The sequence below is a fragment of the Chanodichthys erythropterus genome, chromosome 15, assembly GCF_024489055.1.
Source record: "Chanodichthys erythropterus isolate Z2021 chromosome 15, ASM2448905v1, whole genome shotgun sequence".
In the NCBI taxonomy this organism is placed as follows: Eukaryota; Metazoa; Chordata; class Actinopteri; order Cypriniformes; family Xenocyprididae; genus Chanodichthys; species Chanodichthys erythropterus.
This window is the reverse complement of record NC_090235.1, coordinates 19,147,256-19,167,178: the sequence shown is the minus strand read 5'-3', so window position 1 is coordinate 19,167,178 and position 19,923 is coordinate 19,147,256. Positions and strand designations below refer to the sequence as shown.

General features: G+C 38.2%; 2 protein-coding genes across 2 annotated transcripts; both read left to right on the top strand.

Annotated features, from left to right (window-relative positions):
* Positions 1–1,301: 1,301 nt before the first annotated feature.
* On the top strand, positions 1,302–8,795 carry LOC137037503 (probable methyltransferase-like protein 24). The gene is made up of 5 exons (XM_067411530.1): positions 1,302–1,864; positions 2,389–2,487; positions 4,174–4,295; positions 6,586–6,808; positions 8,156–8,795. Exons 1-5 carry the CDS (start codon positions 1,577–1,579, stop codon positions 8,468–8,470), a joined length of 1,047 nt encoding a protein of 348 aa, XP_067267631.1. The 5' UTR covers positions 1,302–1,576; the 3' UTR covers positions 8,471–8,795.
* Positions 8,796–9,093: 298 nt separating this feature from the next.
* Positions 9,094–19,110, top strand: wasf2 (WASP family member 2). The gene is made up of 9 exons (XM_067411996.1): positions 9,094–9,265; positions 11,090–11,246; positions 11,326–11,460; positions 13,160–13,313; positions 13,812–13,929; positions 14,030–14,154; positions 15,722–15,889; positions 15,981–16,435; positions 18,590–19,110. Exons 2-9 carry the CDS (start codon positions 11,114–11,116, stop codon positions 18,745–18,747), a joined length of 1,446 nt encoding a protein of 481 aa, XP_067268097.1. The 5' UTR covers positions 9,094–9,265; positions 11,090–11,113; the 3' UTR covers positions 18,748–19,110.
* The last annotated feature ends 813 nt before the right edge of the window (positions 19,111–19,923 follow it).

Here is a 19,923-nt window from a genome sequence, read left to right as displayed (position 1 = left end):
GTCTAAAACAATTTATGATGCATATTGGCGATTTAGAAACATATAAAACCATGCAAGTCATTTAGCTAAATATTATTCTGAATTGGTAGCTAGCTTTTCCTAAAATGGCAGCTATGGGGCAAAGTGAGCCAAATACTGTGGGGTAAATTGAGCCAGCGTTTTAACATTTTAACCCCACCATAAGGCAATGAATTTAAGGTAAATCTGAAGTATAAACTGGTGTCATTTCAATGTGATATTACGCAACTGGTTTAGTTTATCTCTATTTTCGAGTTTATTTGATAGCAACAGTGTACAAGTACACCAAATCCTTCTCTGATATGAACCAGAGGATGTTTAATTATATATATCTTTCCACCTGTATTCTCAAATGGCCTAACATGGTCGACATTGCAGAAAAACTACCATGTCAAGAACCTTTTGACTAAAATGTCTATTAGTTTCAGTGACATTTATTCATTCTTATTTAATTTTACTCAACAAACTCTCTGTTTTAGTCTGTGTATGGGAAGGTTACATCTTTGATGTTCAACATGTTGTTTCAGAAATACAAACAATTAAACATACTGAAATTTAAACTTCATTTGGTTGGTTTTATTTTGTTTAATTTAGCTTTAAAAAAAAATTGTAAAATATTTTTACAAAGAATATTTGTAAAAGGAAATCTGATTATTAAATTAGTTTTGAAAATAGGTACATTATCTTTAAAATTTCACATGAGTTTGATTCAGATTCAGCTAGATGATCAGTTTACACCCATACAGACTCGGCTCAACTTACCCCTAACCTGGGGTAAACTGAGCCAGAGGGACACTTTTTTATAAGACATATTTTTAGAACCCGTTGTCATAGATGTATTCTGATCATTTAAAATATAGTAAACATACTTTCATAGTACTTCTGCCTCATTTTCCCTTATCTTGAGGACCACATATGTAAAAATGGCTCATCTTACCCCACTCTCCCCTATAGAAACACCATCTCTTCTGCAAATGGGCGTTTTGTTATTAAAGTGGTTGTTGCAAACCACAAGTGGGCCTATTTTACAAAAATAGCAGCTATTCCTGACAGTGTTAGCCTAACTGAAAGGTGAAAGGAAGGATTTATAATCATGAGCAGCATCCGAATTGAATTCTAATTGCTACAGGCTGCACACTTCAGAGCCTACGTCATGATGGTATTACTCACCTACTGAATTATGAAGTGTGGCTATTTGTACATCCTACTCATTTGACGCGCTGTTTTTCCACACTACTACATAGTAGTGAAATATGTTCGCGCGCGGGGGTGGTGTGCGCGCGTGACTGTCTGAATGGTTCCTTCCAGTGACTGCTATTATCTGTCCTGTTCCAATTCACACAAACCTATTTTTTCATGAAAACATTATTTAATATGTCTATTAACCTGCTTTTCTCTTGGGAAACGTTGGCTGGAAAACTTGACTCACACGCGCACTGGTATTTGTTGATGGTGTCCAGCGCGAGCCCTCAAGCCAGAAAGTCACGGTGGCGCCGACTCTCCATTTCTGGTGTCTGCGCTCCCACGGGTCACTCAAAGCTCGAGAGAGGGGAGAGGCATGGCAGCTAGTAACTTTAGCGGACTAAGAGGCATTTCCCACCGTGTATTTATTGTAGGTCTGTCGGTGCTAGTGCTCGTCCAACTACTGGTTAGTTTAACGGTGCCGCGCGCATACAGCAGCACGAGCGATGACGATCCTGCTTTTCTTGTCATAAGCATTGAGAAGAATGATGGCAAGTTGCTGACGTCTGAGGTTAGAAAAAATGATTTGGAAAGCAGTCTCTGGACTGACGAGGATTCAAGACTGACAGGATACGAAGACGAAAACGAGCTTAAAGGACCTCAGGTAATCTGTTTTCATGTTTCAGTTTTTATCAGATCTTCCTGATACGCGACTCTTAGTAAATAGGCTGAATTTTAAAATTTGTTGCAGCTTGGAAAACATATGTGTGACTTGGCAAAATACACGGGGATCCCTCCTAGACACTTTAACATGGAAAAATGTCCTGAAAAATAGTCTCTCACTCTCCCTTTCTCTGTTTGTCTCACTGTCCGCCCCCACAACAGTGAGTTCCTCAGTGAGTCATATCCCCTCTTCCTCTAGTCTACTGTCTCCATGGTTACTAAACAGGGTTGTTTTATGTTTTGGAAGAGGCTCAGTTTCCAACAGCCTAACTTTTCTCTTTTGTTCAACCTCTGGTTTCAAAAGGGCACATTCTGTGACCCTGAACAAGCTGAAACTTCTCCTGCCTGAAGCATAGTGGCTATTGGACCTGACCCTCCTCCACTGCATCCCTGTTTTCACATTTTTGTATGTGCATTTGAAATTTGGCCAAGATGAGAGAAAGATGTTTGTGTTTGTGTTTACAGGCCGCAGCTAGAGAGCTGATACTGCAGCCATGGGCATCAGAACAACCCTCGTTTTTTGCAGAGCTGCTGCGTCTTACTCAGTTCATCACCACAACAGAGGTACTAACTTACTTTAATGCCTCCTGGCTCGATCATTCTTGTCTTACATAATATGAAGGTGCATATTATAAACCCGATTCCAAAAAAGTTGGGACACTGTACAAATTGTGAATAAAAAAGGAATGCAATAATTTACAAATCTCATAAACTTATATTTTATTCACAATAGAATATAGATAACATATCAAATGTTGAAAGTGAGACATTTTGAAATGCCATGCCAAATATTGGCTCATTTTGGATTTCATGAGAGCTACACATTCCAAAAAAGTTGGGACAGGTAAAAGTTAAATGTACATATAAAGAACAGCTGAAGGACCAATTTGCAACTTATTAGGTCATTTGGCAACATGATTGGGTATAAAAAGAGCCTCTCAGAGTGGCAGTGTCTCAGAAGTCAAGATGGGCAGAGGATCACCAATTCCCCCAATGCTGCGGCGAAAAATAGTGGAGCAATATTAGAAAGGAGTTTCTCAGAGAAAAATTGCAAAGAGTTTGAAGTTATCATCATCTACAGTGCATAATATCATCTGAAGATTCAGAGAATCTGGAACAATCTCTGTGCGTAAGGGTCAAAGCCGGAAAACCATACTGGATGCCTGTGATCTTCGGGCCCTTAGACGGCACTGCATCACATACAGGAATGCTACTGTAATGAATTACAACATGGGCTCAGAAATACTTCCAGAAAACATTGTCGGTGAACACAATCCACCGTGCCATTCGCCGTTGCCGGCTAAAACTCTATATGTCAAAAAAGAAGCCATATCTAAACATGATCCAGAAGCGCAGGCGTTTTCTCTGGGCCAAGGCTCATTTAAAATGGACTGTGGCAAAGTGGAAAATGTTCTGTGGTCAGATGAATCAAAATTTGAAGTTCTTTTTGGAAAACTGGGACGCCATGTCATCCGGACTAAAGAGGACAAGGACAACCCAAGTTGTTATCAGCGCTCAGTTCAGAAGCCTGCATCTCTGATGGTATGGGGTTGCATGAGTGTGTGTGGCATGGGCAGCTTACACATCTGGAAAGGCACCATCAATGCTGAAAGGTATATCCAAGTTCTAGAACAACATCTGCTCCCATCCAGACGTCATCACTTTCAGGGTTAGGGTTAGGGTTATGCCAGACCACATACTGCATCAATTACAACATCATGGCTGCGTAGAAGAAGGATCCGGGTACTGAAATGGCCAGCCTGCAGTCCAGATCTTTCACCCAAAGAAAACATTTGGCGCATCATAAAGAGGAAGATGCGACAAAGAAGATCCAAGACAGTTGAGCAACTAGAAGCCTGTATTAGACAAGAATGGGACAACATTCCTATTCCTAAACTTGAGGAACTCGTCTCCTCAGTCCCCAGACGTTTGCAGACTGTTATAAAAAGAAGAGGGGATGCCACACAGTGGGAAACATGGCCTTGTCCCAACTTTTTTGAGATGTGTTGATGCCATGAAATTTAAAATCAACTTATTTTTCCCTTAAAATTATACATTTTCTAAATTTAAACATTTGATATGTCATCTATGTTGTATTCTGAATAAAATATTGAAATTTGAAACTTCCACATCATTGCATTCGGTTTTTATTCACAATTTGTACAGTGTCCCAACTTTTTTGTAATCGTGTTTGTATAAAAATGGACTTCCAAAGCGAGATATCTGGAGTTTTGCTTTCAAACTCTGCAGGTGAACTGCTCTGTGGTTCAGGATTCAGATGGGAATCAATCTAAACACTTTCCGGATCACTCTGATGTTTTATGCATCGACCACTGGAAGGGCAAAAGAGGCTGTGTGGCCTACTCATTCAGGTAGACATGTATATAAAATTAAGGCAGATTAAGTTCTGATTCCTACCGAGGGGGACGCCACCCCCCAAAAATGCTTATTTAATTGAAGCTTTCCCCAAAAATGCAAGTTATCTCTTTTTAAAATGAAACTGGCAACATATTGTGCTGTGCATCCAAATAAAATGTATATTCTAATAAAAAGAAAAAAATGTAGGGTGGGTTGCAACTTCCATCCATCAGTTTCTGACTAGATAGCGGGAGATCTAAATGCAAACTTACTGGAAGTAAAAATCCCATTTATTTTCCATAGGCAAATTGATTTCTAATGCTAACTTATAAAGCTTTAACCTACTATGAGCTACGAGTTTGTTAATCTGTGCTTTTATTGAAGACATCGGTCTGCATTATTTCAACTGATTATTTTAAATAATCGCTTTTAAAGGGTTAGTTCACCCAAAAATGAAAATAATGTCATTTATACTCACTCTCAAATTAAGATATTTTTGATGAAATCCGATGACTCAGTGAGTCCTCTATTGGTCCAAAGGTCCAAAAAGGTTCTAAAAACACATTTGAAAAGTTCATGTGAGTTCAGTGGTTCTATCTTAATATTATAAAGCGATAAGAATACTTTTTGTGCGCAAAAAAAAGTTTGGCACACTTTTGCAATGTAAAAGTTTGGCATATTTTGAAATGTAAAATATTGTTTCCATATGCATAATCTACATCATTAAATTAATAGTTATCCACATTTTTAATGTTGATTATGTCATTCTCAATGCTTCAATGGTTTATAGTTTTTTTTCCCTCATTAAAGGGTTAGTTCACCCAAAAATGAAAATTCTGTAATTTATTACTCACCCTCATGTCGTTCCACACCCGTAAGACCTTTATTAATCTTCGGAACACAAATTAAGATATTTTAGTTCAAATCCGATGGCTCTGTGAGGTCTTCATAGGGAGTAATGTCACTTCGTCTGTCAAGATCCATAAAGGTACTAAAAACACATCTAAATCAGTTTATGTGCGTACAGTCGTTTAATATTAATATTACAAAGCGACGAGAATATTTTTGGTGCGCCAAAAAAACGACTTATTTAGTGATGGCCGATTTCAAAACACTGCTTCAGGAAGCATCGAAGCGTTATGAATCAGTGTATCGAATCATGAATCGGATCGCGGTTCAAACCCGCCAAACGGCTGAAATCACGTGACTTTGGCGCTCCGAACTACAGATTCGATACACACGCTCCGAATCTTCATGAAGCATTGTTTTGAAATCGGCCATCACTAAATAAGTCGTTATTTTTTTATTTTTTTTTGGCGCACCAAAAATATTCTCGTCGTTTTATAATATTGATATTAAACGACTGTTCGCACATGAACTGATTTAGATGTGTTTTTAGTAACGTTACCTTTATGGATCTTGACAGAGGAAGTGACATTACTCCCTATGAAGGCCTCACGGAGCCATCGGATTTGAACTAAAATATCTTAATTTGTGTTCCGAAGATTAATAAAGGTCTTACGGGTGTGGAACGTCATGAGGGTGAGTAATAAATGACAGAATTTTCATTTTTGGGTGAACTAACCCTTTAAAGTTGTTAAGTAAACAGTCTTGCCTTTTCATTTGATTTTCAAGTATTTTTTTGCTTCAAATCAAGGTTTGTAATGTTGTGATTCACCTCGTAGCTGGTTGGTTTGTTTTATAACTAATAACTCTCAAACAAAGACATTTTTAAAAATCCCTATGGAAAAAAATGTATAGGAAAAATACTTCGGGAACCAAGGCTAAGGGGTTCAAGCAGAATAAATGATTAGAGAAACCAGAGATAGGTCTGTTTCAACCGTAAATTGAGTTACATGTATGAGATTTTTATTGAAAATTATCAGGTATGGAAGATCAGTAAAATCATTAACATTTCATGCAGATTTTAAAACAATATCTGACAGTGTTAATATTTTTTGTGCTTGTTCTTGAGGTATGTTTAAGGTAGCTCAGTGTCTTTTGTTTGGACTTCTTTAAAAAAGCCAGCACATTTAAGACTAGACTTGTTCATTTCAAAGCATGTCAGCCATTAAGGGTTCCTTGTTTCTTTGTTAAGCTGGAAGGGTGGGATTTGTTGTATCTAATCTCCCAAAAAAAAAAAAAAAACCAACAACAACAAAACTGAAGCTTGCCCCAGATTCTGTAGCTCTTTTCCTCGACATGTCATGACTGATGCAGGGAAACAGTAATTGGTTGGACTGTTCATTGGGATGTTTCAGGCTGTTCCAAAATGAACGGAATCTTTTGTCTTTATCTTCATAGTCTGGATGGGAAGGATGCTGCATTTCTAGACACAATGTTGTACGCGGGGTGTGAGATTCATCGCTTTGACCCCAGCGGTCGAGGGGGTCGAGATCCTGCATATATTAAGAATCATCGGGCTTGGTTAGACTGGAGAAACCCACGCAGTCACTCACAAGCAGGCCTTGTGGGTAATATACAGCACAGGCTGCTTGACATTATGGAGTCCCTGGGCCACACCATGGTACTTACACCCAAATACACTCATTCAGATTTCTGATTCTCCTACACAAATAATTTCACACTCACTGAAGTTCTGCCTTTATGTACTTAAGTCTATATTCACAGAAGGGCAAAAGTGACTTATAATAAGATATATACAGTACACCGATCAGGCATAACATTATGACCACCTTCCTAAAATTGTGTTGGTCCCCCTTTTACTGAGCCGTCGAGGCATGGACTCCTCTAGACCCCTGAAGGTGTGCTGTGGTATCTGATACCAAGATGTTAGCAGCAGATCCTGTAAGTTGTGAGTTGGAGCCTCCATGGATCAGACTTGTTTAGCACATCCCACAGATGCTCGATTGGATTGAGATCTGGGGAATTTGGAGGCCAGTTCAACACCTCGTTGTTGTGCTCCTCAAACCATTCCTGAAGCATTTTTGCTTTGTGTCAGGAGCTTTATCCTGCTGAAAGAGGCCACAGACACCAGGGAATACCATTTCTATGAAAGGCTCTACATTGTCTGCAACAATGCTTAGGAAGGTGGTGCGTGTCAAAGTAACATCCACATGGATGGCAGGACCCAAGGATTCCCAGCAGATCATTGCCCAAAGCATCACACTGCCTGCTTGCCTTCTTCCCATAGTGCAGCTGGTGCCATGTGTTCCCCAGGTAAGTGATGCACACGCACCCGACTATCCATGTGATGTAAAAGAAAACCTGATTCATCAGACCAGACCACCTTCTTCCATTGCTCGTGGTCCAGTTCTGATGCTCACTGTTGTCTCTTTCAGCAGTGGACAGGGGTCAACATGGGCACCCTGACTGGTCTATGCAGCTCCATACGCAACAAACTGTGATGCACTGTTCTATTCTGACACCTTTCTATCAGAACCAGCATTAACTTCTTGAGCAGTTTGAGCTACAGTAGCTCGTCTGTTGGATCGGACCACACGGGCCAGCCATCAATGAGGCTTGGCCACCCATGACCCTGTCGCCACTGTTCCTTCATTGGACCACTTTTGATAGATTCTGACCACTGCAGACCGGGAACACCCAGTTTTGGAGATGCTCTGACCCAGTCGTCTAACCATCACAATTTGGCCCTTGTCAAACTCACTCAAAGCCCATTTTTCCTTCTAACACATCAACTTTGAAGACAAAATGTTCACTTGCTGCCTAATATAGTGCCGTTATTCACTGCACCTGTCAGTGCTCGTAATGTTATGTCTGATCGATGTTTGTGTATTCTATTTAATCTTTGGTCAGATTTTATACCAATGCAAAATTTTTGAAGAGTGATCTCTTTTTTTTTTTTTTTGCTTGATCTCAAAATGTCACATTCATTTAGTGTCTGTTTGTGTAGGTGGATGTCCTGCGTATGGATTTGGAGAGCGCCGAATGGCGCATTTTAGAAAGCTGGATTAAGGATGGAACTCTCAAAAGGATCAATCAGCTCATTCTGACCATTCATCTGCAGTGGGCGGGGTTTGAGGTGGGTGGAAATGAAGAGGAGGTGGTGCGTTTTTGGTACAGTGTACTGAAAGCCGTCCGCATCTCAGGACTCCAACTCGTGCATTCCGCACATGGACCGGGACACATAGTGCTGAGACACAAACTGGCCAACTCACACAGCTCATACACACTCAGCTGGATAAGGACAAGAGAGCAGGCCAGATAACCAACTGCAAAAACTCTATGGACACAAAACTGAAAAAGGTTATGATAGATGTGTCTAAGAGAACTTTAAACAAAAGCAGGGTTGTTTAATGAAGTTGACATGTAAAATGCATACAAATATACATCACATTTTAAAGAGGTAAAGTTGCATAGGATTTGTTTCTGTGTACATGCTAAGAAATGCCGTCTAGTGGTTGTGAACGGTACTGCATTGTGCGCACAATTAATTTTTTAATTGTCATATAACATTCACTTTAAAGTAATTTTCATACAATAGGGCTACGTGCAATATTTTTACAAATGCATTGTTTAATATGAAATAAAATATACACAACAAAAGTTGTTATATGTTCTTCAGTGAGCAATGAAATCATCTGATTCACACACACACAAAAATCATAGTCCCACTTGGTGTTCTCTGAATTTCGCCATGTTTCGGATTTGTTCGGACTGGCCCGACGTTCAGGAATTAGCCTTCCTCTCTCAAAACAGATGTTTTCAAGCCTTTAGGGTGGAGTTGCGCTTCAAAGATTCCAGTTTCCATATCCGCCCCTTTTCTGTGATTGACAGACTCAACAGCCAATCGAATCTTTGGATTAACACGCGCCGTCCAATGAAAAGTTACCAAAATGCGGACCGAACTGTCGCTGCCATACAGCTCTTGTTACAGTACTTGTAGACATTTTGTCGGCTCAGAAAATTATGGACGGCATTAAACTCAGGGAATGGTACTGCTGAGGTAGTTGAGAAGCCAGAAGACGTCGGCATTTACGGCCAATTTTTTACAAATATCCAGGTAAGACTGTGAAGTACTTTATATGTGAAAGAGTCGCTGTTGGCGAGTTGACAGTTTGTAGCTAACGCTAATCACTTCCTGCTCTTCACAGAGAGTTTAGGCCTCCGCTGCTAGTTTTTGAAACTTTTTTAAACACTCGTGACAAATAACCCTGTGTCATTCTGATATCACCATAGCGTCTACTTCTGAACTAGACATCAGTTTGCCGGGAACAGCTTTGATTTGATCTTATCTTTATTTCCATAAACATAGTTAGGCTGGTATGTTGTGAGGCTCCACTCCCTCCCAATGTAGGAAGTCTTCCTTCGTGCTCAGCCACTAATTCCTGACTCTTTCCAGAATTATATGATTTAAATGTGTAAAATGAATCCAATATTTAACATTCTTAAAAGTGATGTCAAACCTGGACTTTAAAAAAAAATACATCTTCATTTATTTGTAAGCTTATTGCGTAGTTATGCTTGGAGTCAATTGTTTTATTTGTTTTTTATTATTATTTATTTATCAATGAAACCTGACAAATTGTGTATGCATAATTTTTGGCCAGGCTGTGGTGCAAAAAAATTATGAACACCTGCTTTAACAAGAGAGAACCAACAAAATATGAATAACTTATTATAAAGAAGTCCGTGTGCTTATTGTTTTTCTATGCATTTTGTTAATAATTTTTTTAAACACCTTGATCAAGTGTATTGTTTTGTTCTATCCTCATATATAAAATAATTTCCTCATAATTTGGTTAATCAAACTTGTAGGGTCATTAAAAACCATATCACTTTTGGCCACTACTGTGTGTAATTATTTATATATATTTATATATATATATATATATATATATATATATAAATATATATATATATATATATATATATATATATATATATATATATATATATAATACTGCCCTCCAAAAGTTTGGAAACACCCCTGGCAAAGTATGATTTTGGATGATATCAACATAAATCCTTATAATTTTTTGGTGCAAATACATTACATTAACTAGACATTATCATTGAAGACCAGCAATAATAATTTTCATTTTGATTACATAATAATGGCAATATATACATGTCAAAGGAATTTAAAATTTTCGTTTTTTCTATGTATAAACTGTTTATGTAATAAAATGTTTTTGTAGTTTGTGTTGTCCCTTATCAGTGCAAAATTATCACAAATTAAAAAGAATTCATGCCAATATTGTCCAAAACCCCACTTTTCTAGGGCGTTTCCAAACTTTTGGAGGGCAGTGATATATATATATATATATATATATATATATATATATATATATATATATATATATATATATAATATATAATATAAATATATATAAATATAAATATGTGTATGTATGTGTGTGTGAGTGTGTGTGACCTGTAAAAACCACAACGGAAACTCTTTTTTTAAATATACTTTTTATATAGAACAACTTTATTAAAGTAACTGAACATTTTTTTTTGTGTAATGGTGTAGTATTTACTAAAAGTATGTATTAGTGTAGTACTGTATATTGTATAGTATAGTATGTACTGTTGGTGTAGTATTTACTTTCAGACCCCGAAAACAAGAAAAGTTAAAGGGTAGTTGCTTGCTTGTGTTCAACTGCAGAAATTAGGCTATAAGTTGCGTCTTGGCAAAAGAAACACAGCAGCAGTTTTGGTTCTGCTTTGAGCACATATACGGCTGTGTGTGTGAGTGTGTGTGATATGTGCAATCTGACTATAAAAAGAGCAGCAGTGTGTTATAGATCCTACCAGCCCAGCTAACAACAGTATCCATAATGCATTGTGTATGTGAATTTTTTATTTTTTTTGTCTAAAAGAGGAAGGTGACTGATAAGCTCCCATAATGCCTTTGGTGACGCGAAACATCGAACCTAGGCACCTCTGTCGCCAGACACTGCCAAATACGATCAAGAGTGAACTGGAGTGTGTGACCAACATCACACTTGCCAACATCATTCGCCAGCTCGGATCACTTAGTAAGTGTTTGTGTAATGGAGTGTTTACAGAAGAAAATCAGTTGTGTGTTTCTGCTTTTAACGTGTTGTTTAATCATAGGCAAGTATGCAGAGGATGTGTTCGGCGAACTGTTTATTCAAGCCAGCTCGTTTGCCGAACGGGTCAACACGCTGGGAGAGAGAGTGGACAAGCTGCAGGTCAAAGTCACCCAGCTGGACCCTAAAGAAGAGGAAGGTAAGATACAGACTGGGTTATTATCCAGGCATTTCATTAATTTATGGGGCTTATGAGTCATATAAAATAAAATTCTTTTTGGACCACATTGGTTTGTTGCAGAAAACAGAATTGTTAATTTTGCATTAGGTTTGATTCCAGCTGCTTATGGTGCACAAGATATATCGGCCGATATATGTTCATTTTTAATGTTATCGTTATCGGCCTGATAAGAAAATATTAAAGCCGATAAATAACAGATTATTTCCTTCAGCTGAGACACTTCAGATGCTGTTCACCATGATGGTTTTGAACTGCTTGAAATGTAATTGAAATCACTTCAAAAGGGAAAATACAGTTAAGTGCAACATGTACAGTGCAAGTCTGTCATATAGGCTACATAATGTTATAATGAGAACAATAATCATTGTGTGCTTGGGACATAGATTTTAATGGTGAGACTTTTGTTTTGATTGTGTGGATTTATATTTATCTGCCAATATATTGGTTATCAGCTTTCAAATATAAAGAATTATCGATTATTGGTTTTGGCCAAAATTTTAATTTCAGTGCATGCATTATGCATGTATGTATGTGTTCAATTAGTTGTTTTGTAGTATATAAATTTTTTCCCCCATATTCAACTTTTGTTTTTCTTTTGTAATATTATGTTATATATTTATTTTTCTGTTCAGTTTCTTTGTGTGTGTATTCAACTCTTTTGTTTAGTTGTTTTGTATTATTATTTTATTTATTTTTCTTTGCATTTACTTTTTTTACATATCTAACTTTTTGTTTAGCTCTTTTGTGTTATTTTATTTTTATTAATGAATTATTTTTTCTCATTATTTATGCATATCCAACTCTGTTTAGTTGTTTTACTCTTGCAAAAAAGTGTGAAATTTGATTTTTACAAACCCAATCCAAACTAAATCTGATTTAAAAGTCTGTGGTGTGAAATGCTTTTCAGTATGAACTGTCAGATCATATTTCAAGTGCTTTTTTAAAGTTTCACTGTCATGCAATACACAAAGTGCAGTAGTATCTATAACTGTATCTGAATACACTCATTTTTGTACATATGTGGCATTCACTGCATTGATGTACTGTATTAATAGTACATGAATGCCTCTGACGTTGTCTGATGCACTCAAGCATCATGTCAAGAGCAGAGGCAAAATTAGTGGTTTAGTGGTTTTTCATCCTGTCTTTCCCCATCCACTCACTATGCATTATAGTCATTACTAAAGCAAAACAATTTGATATTATCACATGCAAAATGACTGTTGTCAAAAAGATCGGATCTATGTGCAGTGTGAACCGTTCACACTAAAAGGATGATAACTACAACGATAATGATAAAGATGTAGAATAATAGCAGAGTCCTCACCACAAATGTAATGATAACAGCACAATATCATTTGAATCACTTTCAGAACAAATTTTTTCAGCTGATGAATGATTAAAACGTTGACAGCCAATCAGAATCCACCAGACTTTAAAGATCTTGAGCATTTAGAGTAGCAGATGACAAATTTGCACTAAGAATACTCTGAACAGTATTGTCGTCTGGTGTGGACTCTAATATAGTTATAGTTACCTTTTATAGTTATTGTTTTTGGTGTGAACAGGCCTTTAATTTGTGGTCTTTGAACAGTGATGAATTTATTCTAAATGTCATTATCTTTCCCTTTCTCCTATTTTTGCTTTCTCGTTCCAGTTTCTCTTCAGGCAATCACCAGCCGCAAAGCCTTCCACTCCAATTTCATCCAGGATCAGCAGCTCTTCATTAGGTTGTCCTTACCACAGCCTATCCATGAGACCTATCTGACCTGCAACGAGCCACCCCCCCTCAACAACCTGAGCTGTTACAGGTATACACATTAACACGCATCTGACCACCGTTTACCGACCGAATAAAGGCAAACTGATGTCGTTTTTTCATTTAAATTAACTTTAAAGAGGACCTATTTTGCTTATTTACATGTTCAACTTTCTTTAGTGTGTAATGTTGCTGTTTGTAACTTTGCAGACCTTTTTCATGCTCAAAGTCCCTCCAACAGGAGTTATTCTCTATATCAGTGTCACTGTTTCTGAACTCCCTGAAACGCCTCCATTGTAGCCTTCAGTTTCTTTCAGGAACGAACACGTCACTATATTCCTCATTTAAATGATTTTCGCCCAAGGCATATGCAGAATAAAGGGGCGGAGCCTGGTTGAGTTAGTTAGTATTGTGTTGACATTTCCCAAACACACCCAAAGTGGTTGACCAATCACGACACACTGATCCATCCGACCAATCAGAGCACATTGAGCTTTATTTTGAGTGTTTTAAGTGTTTGACATGATTTAAAGTGTTTTCTGTTTTCCAGGGAGGATGGTAAGGAGGCTCTGAAGTTCTACACTGATCCGTCTTATTTCTTTGACCTTTGGAAAGAGAAAATGCTTCAAGATACCAAGGACATTATAAAAGAGAAACGCAGGCACAAGGTGAGAGATGCAAGTACACCACCTTAAAATACCTGTCAGAATGCACAAGCTTCTTTAACGTGTTTGTGTTATTGTATTTCTGTGTTTTTTTTGAGAGCAGAAGAAGAAAGACGACAATCCTAATCGAAGGAACTTGAACCCTCGCAAAATCAAAACCCGTAAAGAAGAATGGGAACGCCGGAAAATGGGGGAGGAGTTTGTTGTCCCCAAAAACGATGGCATGGGGTAATTAAAACAACTGTTAAGGCCCCGATATACTTCAAGCGAAGTTCTTTGTATAGGGGTAAAACGAAGTTCGAAATGCGTGAGCTGCGATATACTGTAATCGAACATCTGACACCGCCCACACTGCTGAGAGCAAAGATTAGATGAATATGTAAATACGTGCTCAAAACACAACAAAAATGAAAAAACAGCAAGCATTTTGTTTATAGAAAGCATAAGAAAAGCGTCTGATCATAACATTGGTATGTTAGCACAAGCTCTGCAAATTGGAACTCCAGTCACATCACGTTTATTTATATAGCATATAGAATATATGTTTAATCTATAGACCTCTTTGGAGCAGACGTCACAATAACGTCACTTGCAGCTGCGCGCGCATAGTGGTTGCAGAAAAATAGCGGTAGCAATTGGAGGAAAATGTGCAAAATCCACAGAATAAGAGAAAAACGTTTTGTTGTGCCTCTGGATGTTGGAATCGGAATGCAAAAAATATAGTCTTCATTTTTAAAGAAAACCATCATTGAAAACGTCCTTTGAAGCTAAACAGAGACGTTTCACAGACTGGACTGATGACACCTGCAAGGATTAGTCTACTATTAAAGCAGGAATTTGATGTAAACAGTAAGTCTACATGTAGACTTACTGTTTACATCAAATTCCCGCTTTAATATTCACATATGCAGTTCAGAGGACATACATACATAGCAGTTACAGCATGAAATAATATTTAAACCTATAACATTTTACATAGATAACTTTTAAACATAGTCTATAAAATTTTTATTTCACAATTCTGACTTTTTTTCTTGTATTTGCGTGTTTATGACTCCCCAGTTCGGCCATTATAACTCGCAATTGTGAGTTTATTTCACAATTCTGAGGGAAAAAAGTCAGAATTGCAGGATAAATTGCAATTCAGAAAAGACAGGATAACGAGTATATCTCACAATTCTGTTTTTATTTGTAAGAAATGTGAGATATAAACTCGAAATTAACTTTTTTTAATTCTTTTATTTCGTGGCTTCCATAGACTGCTACTGCTCAACTGTCATTTTCTGCAACCAGGTAGGCTCCGCCCATAAAAAAACGTCATCGCTGTTTGCAAACACCAAATTGGTCTATAGATTGCTTAAAAGCAAGCAGCTTTTTACGGTATCAAACACAAAAAACAGTGTCAGTGCCTCATCAGAAGCACAACTTAATTTTGTACTATAAAGCGGCTATCCTGTGTGTTCATGTTTTCAGCCGCGGAGATCTTACCTCAACGAACTCTACAGATCAAATGAGTCAGAGAAATCTTCCACGCAAATGAAGGCGGAGCCTCAGCACACACCTTCTATTATGTTACCATCACGGACCAATGGTGGCATGAGGGTGTTTTGCAGCTGAAGCGAACTACCTAAAAAGTTCGCTTTGGCAAGCCGTTTCAAACTTCCAAAAAGAGCACAAAATGAAATGACGTCACATCAGTTCAATCTTCAATTACGTTTGAAGTATATTGGGGCCTTTAGAGGTTACTATTGATGTCTATGTACGTTTAATATTATAATGTATGCATCTCTAACAGTAACTCCTCAGAAATGTTGAACGGCAGTATTGGCTCTGGTGATGATGGCTTTAATCACTCTGATGGGTATTTGGACCAAAGCACTAACTCCTACAGCTATGATCCCGGCTCTCCTCTCCCGCCTCCAATGCAAGAGGACTTCCCACCACCACCACCTCCAGACATACCGTGAGTGTCTTAAAATAGCCTACGATCTCCCTGTTGTTGAGTATTAGATGCAGGTTCATTTCTGAGCTGACGAACGCTTGTTCTCTTCCAGGTCTAATGAATCTGGTGGTGCGCCTCCAAAGCGTAACAGTCTTTTAAGCCCCAGTCATCCTCCTCCAGCTCCACCAACGATGCCTTCTTCTCCAGGCCGTCCAACTGTGGCTCCTCCTCTGGCGCCGCCACCACCTCCACCTCCCGGTGGCATGATGCCACCTCCACCACCGCTAGGTTTTGATTCACCCCCCTCTCCTCCTCCATTCTCCAACAATTTTGCATCTGTCCCACCTCCACCACCCATGGAATCCGGTGTTCCAGCTCCTCCTCCACCACCCATGTCAGGTGGACCACCTCCTCCTCCCCCTCCACCACCTCCTCCAGGTCCTCCTCCACCCTCTGCTCCAGCCCCGCCTCCCTCAGCAGGAGGTCATGCTCCCGCCGCACCCAAAGCCCAGCCTGCTCCAGCCCAGGGTGACGCTCGCAGTGACCTTCTTTCAGCCATCCGTCAAGGTAACATAACTAGATACATTTACATACTCTTAATTTAGTCAGATGAAACAATCATTTAAATGTCATGTACACACTTCAAGGTGCGTCACATTTACCGTTACTCAGCTAAATCAGGGTTTCTGCAGATCTTAAAAGGTCTTAAAGGATTAGTTCACTTCTGAATTAAAATTTCCTGATAATTTACTCACCCCCATGTCATCCAAGATGTTCATGTCTTTCTTTCTTCAGTCGAAAAATAATTAAGGTTTTTAAGGGAAACATTCCAGGATTTTTCTCCATATAGTGGACCTAACTGGGGTTCAATGGGTTGAAGGTCCAAATGCCAGTTTCAGTGCAGCTTCAAAGAGCGCTACATGATCCCAGACGAGGAATGAAGTGATCGGTCATTTTCTAAAAAATAAATAAATAAATATGTATATACTTTTTAACCACAAATGCTCATCTTGCATTGCTCTGTGACGCTCCGCGCATTGCGTAATCACATTAGAAAGGTCACATGTGACGTAGGAGAACGTACAGATCCAGTGTCTACAAAGCGAACGTGCAAAGACTAAGTCAAACGGCCTTGACAAAAAAAGGTAACACAACAATGTCGCACAAAATGAGATTAAGATTTGAAATGAGATTGAAAATTAGATTTTTTTTTAGAAAATAGCTGATCGTTCACTAGATAAGACTCTTATTCCTCATCTGGGATCATGTAGAGCTCTTTGAATCTGCACTGAAACTGACATTTGGACCTTCAACCCATTGAACCCGTGAAGTCCACTATATGGAGAAAAATCCTGGAATGTTTTCCTTAACCTTAATAAAGAAGAAAGAAAGATGTAAACATCTCAGATGACATGTGGGTGAGTAAATTATCAGGAAATTTTAATTCTGAAGTGAACTGATCCTTTAATTTTTTCTGTGCCTATTGGCAGATATTTGTTCTTGTTTTAATCACAGACTCACTTCAGTTTGGTAAATTTCTTCATATTTTGTGTCATTTTTCATGTCAAGTAAATGTATCTTGATTTAAGATTATTTAGATTTTTGTACTGGGGGGAAAAAAGACGATCAGAAGTGAGATCAGAAGTTACAGTAAAAGTTTTCCATGTTCTAGTGGTTGAGAGCAAAGCGATTCAAGCTAATTTTTGTTAAAATGAATTAAAAAGTAACGGATGCATAACCTGATATTGCTGAGTTCAACATGTTCCTTGGTCAACATTTTTGTTGATCCTGGAACAACATTCAAATCAACCAATCAGATTTGAGGGACAAGTTTACAGATTATGTCAAGTTTAGGTGCTTTTACATCAGTGTTATTCATCTGTCATTTCCCTCTGATTTTTGGGATAACTTATGGGTAGGGGTTGGAATAGGGTTAAGACAAAATTTTCAGACTAGAATGTTGTTCCAGGATAAACAAAATATGTTGACCCAGAAACGCATCTAACTCCGCAATATCAGGACGTGCGTAAAGGATATATGTTAGAAATCGTATTTTCAAACTCTGAAGTGTTGCTAATACAACTCATTGTGTTTCACCTTAGACAATTATATTTAGAAAACCTATTGATGTATAATTTCCACTTCAGTTTATTTAATAAATGTCCTTTTGTTGGTCTTCTTAAAAAGGTCTTTTAAAAAGCTTTTAACCTTCATAGAACCTGCAAAAACACTTTAAATTTTGCAGTGAAATCCAGTCATTCCAATAGGAATCCACTCGATCCTGAGTTTCGTGTGAGGGTGGAAAAGTTCTCTGTGCAGATTTTGCTTATGTTCAAGCTGTCATGCGAATTTGCTGATATTGTATCACTCCGTTTTTTGCAAAGTCTGACTAACGGATATAGATAATGCAGTTGTAGCATGGCATGTTTACACATTAATCTGACTAATTGTCCTTGGCATTGTGTGCACACTCCTAAAAACAGAGGTGACGCATGTTGTGTGTTTAATCCTTCAAATATTGTGCCATGTATACTTGGACAGAGGTGAAGACTGTATTTAAACTACACAAAACAAGTTGCAGCTTGATTATAACTGAGTGCATGTAAACCTCTGACCATCTGGAATACATCTGTTTCAGGTGATCCGATCTCACATATTGTGGTTTAACATATTGTAATGTTTCTTAAAATCTAACTGAGCTTGCTGTAATTGTGTGTGTAGGATTTAACCTGCGTAAGGTGGAGGAGCAGCGAGAGCAGGAGAAGAGGGATCACATGGGCAATGATGTCGCAGCCATCCTGTCCCGCCGCATTGCCGTGGAGTGCAGCGACTCCGAGGATGATTCATCTGAGTTTGGTGATGATGACTGGTCTGACTAATGCTATCGTCCTGCTCTTCATCACCTGTGCTATGACATTAAGATCATTCCTTTTAGACCTCACACTTCTCATATTACCCGTTTACCTGCAGTGAGGCCAAAAGCAAATAAGGGGAAGCGGGCCAAATAGTGTGTGTTTGTGTGTCTGTGTGTGTCCAGAGTCTAATCTAAATGAGAGAGTGAATTATTTAGTTGATAAGCCTTCTCCTGTTTCAGAGTGGCTGTGCCTCTGTATAATGTGGCCAAAGGTAAACCGAGACTGTGTATGTGTGTACTTTTGTGTATGTGCTTCCATATTTTTTCCTCTTTATGCATCAGTATCGTTTTTGTTACAATCCCACGATTTAACAATACTCTGTATAACCTAATCAACTAAAGCCTTCCTTACAACCAAGACAAGACACATGTTATAATGCAGATATTTAAAATAACAAGATGTGTGTCTATGATAGTTCTTGCGCCTTGTTGGATGAAATAACCTTTTATTCAATTGTGTAACATATCCACACGCTCCATGACCAAAAGTCGTTATCTGTTTAAATGGCATCCGGCTGTGTCCGTACGGTTTCGCGGCCCTCAGGTCTGACTGTTGTAGTTTTTTTTTCTTTGTTCAGCCCAAGTGCCTGCTTCATAATGCCTGTTGTTTTAATGCCAAAGTTTTAGAAATTATGCAAGATTTTTTTTGAAATCAAAGAAAAGTTTTATTTGATGTATGTGGGTAATAATTACGAGAATTTTCTATCAGCATCTGAAATAAAAATCTTAAATATATAAATTTGTGTCCTCCTGCTGTTAGTCATTTCATAAGTGTGCTGTGTGCATAGCTGAACTGCTTTTGACATGTTTGAGCTTGTGTCCTGCTGCTGCTTCAAACATTGAATCCACACTGGTGCTCTTTAGCTTTATGAATATTTTGGTACTTCATAGAAAATGAAGAATGCAACAGTCCAGCCTATAATATGACTTTGTTTTAATGGGCCTCCTTTATAAAATGTTGTGTAGAAACCGTCCTACATTTGATCTTACGATCATTTCTCAAATGTGCCTACGTGTGATTCAGAGAACGAACGTACACATAAAAAAAAAACGTGCGTACGCCTCTCTTCCAGAAGTCACATGATTTTGAAATTATGCACTGCTGAATGGTTTCAGATATCCGCCTTGTAAACGCCACATA

What these genes read in the sequence shown, in the direction of transcription:
- LOC137037503 (XM_067411530.1), top strand. Translation starts at nt 1,577, where the DNA reads ATGGCAGCTAGTAACTTTAGCGGACTAAGAGGCATTTCCCACCGTGTA. An exon ending in AGTTCATCACCACAACAGAG is followed by an intron (nt 2,488 to 4,173) that starts GTACTAACTTAC and finishes CAAACTCTGCAG; the next exon opens with GTGAACTGCTCTGTGGTTCA. An exon ending in TGTGTGGCCTACTCATTCAG is followed by an intron (nt 4,296 to 6,585) that starts GTAGACATGTAT and finishes TTATCTTCATAG; the next exon opens with TCTGGATGGGAAGGATGCTG.
- wasf2 (XM_067411996.1), top strand. Translation starts at nt 11,114, where the DNA reads ATGCCTTTGGTGACGCGAAACATCGAACCTAGGCACCTCTGTCGCCAG. An exon ending in CCCAAAAACGATGGCATGGG is followed by an intron (nt 14,155 to 15,721) that starts GTAATTAAAACA and finishes CATCTCTAACAG; the next exon opens with TAACTCCTCAGAAATGTTGA. An exon ending in TCTTTCAGCCATCCGTCAAG is followed by an intron (nt 16,436 to 18,589) that starts GTAACATAACTA and finishes TTGTGTGTGTAG; the next exon opens with GATTTAACCTGCGTAAGGTG.